Source organism: Vicia villosa, linkage group LG7 (assembly GCF_029867415.1).
Source record: "Vicia villosa cultivar HV-30 ecotype Madison, WI linkage group LG7, Vvil1.0, whole genome shotgun sequence".
In the NCBI taxonomy this organism is placed as follows: Eukaryota; Viridiplantae; Streptophyta; class Magnoliopsida; order Fabales; family Fabaceae; genus Vicia; species Vicia villosa.
Window position 1 is genome coordinate 48,378,485 of NC_081186.1, and position 4,791 is coordinate 48,383,275.

At 38.4% G+C, this 4,791-nt stretch overlaps 1 protein-coding gene across 1 annotated transcript; it reads left to right on the top strand.

The window, feature by feature from the left end:
- The first annotated feature begins 1,040 nt into the window (after positions 1-1,040).
- LOC131620527 (leucine-rich repeat receptor-like kinase protein SUNN) lies at positions 1,041-4,572 on the top strand. The gene is made up of 2 exons (XM_058891642.1): positions 1,041-3,867; positions 3,985-4,572. Exons 1-2 carry the CDS (start codon positions 1,296-1,298, stop codon positions 4,341-4,343), a joined length of 2,931 nt encoding a protein of 976 aa, XP_058747625.1. The 5' UTR covers positions 1,041-1,295; the 3' UTR covers positions 4,344-4,572.
- Positions 4,573-4,791: the final 219 nt, after the last annotated feature.

A 4,791-nucleotide genomic window follows, 5' to 3' on the forward strand; every position in this document is an offset into this window, starting at 1 on the left:
CAATGAAAAATTATTTTACACTGAATCTCTATTTTTTAAAGAAAAAAATTTAGGAGTAAAAAAATTAGAAAATTTCTATTCTATAAGATAGTAGTTTTGTAGATAACAAGAAAATGATAGTGATTAATTTATTTTTAATTTTGTAATTTATAATTTTATGAAAGGATAAGATTTCATCTGAAATCCTCCAAATTCTCTATAATTTCATCCATTTTCTTGAATATCCCAAAATTTTGAAGGCTTTGTATTGTAAAATACGAAAAAGAAAAGTGTCCAAAACTCCCCCCTTCTCAAAGTGCTTTGTTCTTTTCACTTCCTCCTTCTTAATGGTCATTTATTAGCCACCAGAAATTAGAGAGCACATTAAGGACGGGGAAGTATCAAGTGTTACCCCAAACTCAAGCACTATAGTATGTCTAGTTAAACAAAATTTGATACTAATCTTTCATGCATTTAATCACATGAAGGTCAATAGTCAAATAAGTAAAGATGATTGTTCTTTCTAGTCTAACACCTTTTTATAATTCTAGACTCCATAGCCACAAAAAAGACCACTAATGTCTTTGTCAAATGTAGAGAATATTGTGCACAAAGAATCATCAATCACTATTAACAACCTAGTTGATATATTGTTGGACTGAAATGAATGCTCTATATTAGGCCAAACAGTATGGATGGCACACAAACATCCAAGTCGTGTGATTTACATCTAATTACTCCACTATAATCCTTCTTGTAGTTAGTTTTCTTGTCTTCTCAAAATATCTACCAAGGAAAAAACATAACTTACATAAAACATAAAAATGTTTGGAACAATTTCAATCATAAATTAATACTACACTTTAATCACATATAGAATATGATTCTGCAATATCTAGTGGATGATCGTGGAAATAACTTGAAACATAGAATCAATGCCTTTGCCTTTTAACAGTTCCACGTAAAACACCTTTTGTTCTCTCCATTTTCTTTTTTAATTTAGCAAAATACATAAATCAACTTTAGTTTCATTCCAAAGTGAGTGTTACAAAGAATTGCATCTTTGTGTTCACAAAAGTAAGTTAAGTTTAAGTCCACTGGTGGACTTAAACTAGTGGGAAGAGGATATTACATAAACATTATACTCCACTACACCAAATGGAAATTAACCAATAAGATTACATCAATTAGATTATCTGTAATTGTATTTAAGAGTGCAATCACTGCATGTAGTTTGTGGTACCAAAAAGAGAGAGATTAAATACATACAAACATACACCCAATGCAAACCAATTCATAGTAACAAAAACAGAAAGATGAAAAGCATCACATGTTATTTGCTGGTATTCTTGTGCGTGTTATTTACACCTTGTTTTTCAATAACCGATCTCGATGCGTTGCTAAAGCTTAAAGAGTCAATGATAGGAGAGAAAGTGAAACACAACGATTCACTTGGAGACTGGACGTTTTCCAGTTCTGATTCAGCCCACTGTTCGTTCTCCGGTGTAACATGCGATCAAGATAACCGAGTGATAAAGCTGAACGTGACGCAAGTTCCACTCTTTGGAAAAATTTCTAAGGAGATTGGAGCGTTGGATAGACTTGAGAAGCTCATCCTCACCATGGATAATCTCACTGGCGAACTTCCGTTTGAGATATCCAATCTTACCTCTCTGAAAATCCTCAACATCTCTCACAATTACTTCTCTGGTAACTTCCCCGGCAACATCACTCTCCGTATGACCAAACTGGAGGTTCTCGATGCTTATGACAATAGCTTCGCTGGTCATCTTCCAGAGGAAATCGTTAGACTCAAGGAACTCAACTTCTTATGTCTCGCCGGAAACTTTTTCACCGGTAGTATCCCGGAGAGTTACTCGGAGTTTCAGAAGCTGGAGATTTTAAGCATAAACGCAAACAGTTTATCAGGGAAGATTCCTAAGAGCTTGTCTAAATTAAAGACGCTGAAGGAACTCCGGTTAGGTTACAACAACGCTTACGAAGGCGGAGTTCCACCAGAGTTCGGTTCGTTGAAATCTCTCCGATACCTTGAAGTGTCTAACTGTAACCTCACCGGAGAAATTCCACCGAGTCTAGGAAATTTAGAAAACCTAGACAGCTTGTTCTTGCAAATGAACAACCTCACCGGAACAATTCCACCGGAACTCTCTTCCATGAGGAGTCTCATGTCGTTGGATCTCTCCAACAACGACCTCTCCGGAGAGATTCCGGAGAGCTTCTCAAATCTCAAAAACCTCACTCTCTTGAATTTCTTCCAGAACAAGTTTCGCGGTTCTATTCCGGCATTCATCGGCGATCTTCCTCACCTAGAAACGTTTCAGATTTGGGAAAACAATTTCTCTTTTGTATTGCCACAAAATCTCGGTTCAAACGGGAAGTTCATTTTCTTTGACGTTACGAAGAATCACCTCACTGGATTGATTCCACCGGATTTGTGCAAATCGAAGAAACTGCAAACGGTTATCGTTACCGATAACTTCTTTCACGGTCCAATTCCTAAAGGTATCGGCGCGTGTAAGTCACTTCTCAAAATCAGAGTTGCTAATAACTACTTAGACGGACCGGTCCCACAAGGAATTTTTCAACTACCTTCTGTAACGATAATCGAGCTTGGAAATAACCGTTTTAACGGCCAACTACCTTCTGAAGTTTCCGGCGCTAACCTCGGGATTCTCACTATCTCTAACAACTTATTCACCGGGAGGATTCCGGCTTCGATGAAGAATCTCAGATCACTTCAGACGCTGTTGCTTGACGCAAACCAGTTCGTCGGAGAAATTCCGGAGGAAGTCTTTGACTTACCAGTGTTAACCAACTTCAACATAAGCGGTAACAACCTCACCGGTGTAATCCCAACGACGGTTTCTCAGTGTAGATCGTTGACCGCCGTTGATTTCAGCCGGAACATGCTTACCGGCGATGTTCCGAAGGGAATGAAGAATCTCAAGGTTCTCAGCATTTTTAATCTTTCACATAACAACATATCGGGGCTAATCCCCGACGAGATTCGGTTCATGACGAGTCTAACAACGCTGGATCTTTCCTACAACAATTTCACCGGAATAGTCCCCACCGGCGGTCAGTTTTTGGTTTTCAACGACAGGTCGTTTTTCGGAAACCCTAACCTCTGTTTCTCACACCAAACCTCATGCTCTTCCTATATCTTCCCCTCGAGAAAAAGCCACACGAAGGTGAAGGCCATTATTACCGCAATTGCTCTCGCCACAGCGGTGTTACTGGTGATGCTGACGATGCACATGATGAGGAAGAGAAAGCTTCATATTGCGAAAGCATGGAAGTTAACAGCGTTTCAGAGGCTAGACTTCAAAGCAGAGGAAGTCGTGGAGTGTTTGAAAGAAGAGAACATAATAGGAAAAGGAGGAGCTGGGATAGTCTACAGAGGGTCCATGCCAAACGGAACAGACGTAGCGATAAAGCGTTTAGTCGGACAAGGAAGTGGGAGAAACGATTACGGGTTCAAAGCAGAGATAGAAACATTGGGTAGAATCAGACACAGAAACATAATGAGGCTATTGGGTTACGTTTCTAACAAGGACACAAATTTGTTGCTGTATGAGTACATGCCAAATGGTAGTTTAGGAGAATGGCTTCATGGTGCAAAAGGTTGTCATTTGAGTTGGGAAATGAGGTACAAAATTGCAGTGGAAGCTGCTAAAGGACTATGCTATTTGCACCATGATTGTTCACCTCTTATTATTCATAGGGATGTTAAGTCCAATAATATATTGCTAGATGCTGATTTTGAAGCCCATGTTGCTGATTTTGGACTTGCTAAGTTCTTATATGACCCAGGTGCTTCTCAGTCCATGTCCTCTATTGCTGGCTCCTACGGCTACATTGCTCCAGGTCAGTAACTTGGTACCACCATTATATTATTCTACTATACATATCATGATTAGTAATTTCATAGTGCTATAATGTTTTTGTTTTTATTAATGATGGACATGTTGATTTTGTGAACAGAGTATGCTTATACACTGAAAGTGGATGAGAAAAGCGATGTGTATAGCTTTGGAGTGGTGCTACTGGAGCTGATTATAGGAAGGAAACCAGTGGGCGAGTTTGGAGATGGAGTGGACATTGTTGGATGGATCAATAAAACTGAATCAGAGCTTTATCAGCCCTCGGATAAAGCATTGGTGTCGGCGGTGGTGGACCCGCGACTCACTGGATACCCAATGGCAAGTGTTATCTACATGTTCAACATAGCTATGATGTGTGTGAAAGAAATGGGACCTGCAAGGCCTACCATGAGGGAAGTGGTTCATATGCTCACTAATCCACCTCAGTCTACCACTCAAAACAATCTCATTAATCTTTAGAATCAGATAAATAAACAGGGTTCACTTCTCTGAAAATAAGCTAACACAGATTAAACTGTGTTAATGATTTGTACCTGTATCTAGTAGTTTATCAAAAGTGAAACAACAAATCAAATGTAGTGTGATATATCAATTGTAAAAATGGGTTTGGATTTCGCATTCACGTTGAGTGATTGGAAATATTTTATTCTGTTTCAAGAAATTTTGTACAAGAGCATTATCATTTCAAAAATGTTTTATGTATATTATTTTTTTATCCAAAATTTCATATAGGAACATAAATAGATGAAAGGTTGAAGATAACCATCGTGGTAAGATGTTTAGTGCGAATTACGGTTCTTCAATGATTAGATGAGATTACATGTTAAAAAATTAGCACTTCGATGTTCAAGTTATTATATGAGGGAGATGATACTTTGCAAGTATGAGTGAAAAAGATATCTTGGTG

Excerpts from the sequence above, each read along its gene's own strand:
- LOC131620527 (XM_058891642.1), top strand. The coding sequence starts at position 1,296 with ATGAAAAGCATCACATGTTATTTGCTGGTATTCTTGTGCGTGTTATTT. Across the intron at positions 3,868-3,984 it reads CTACGGCTACATTGCTCCAG|AGTATGCTTATACACTGAAA; the intron begins GTCAGTAACTTG and ends TTTTGTGAACAG.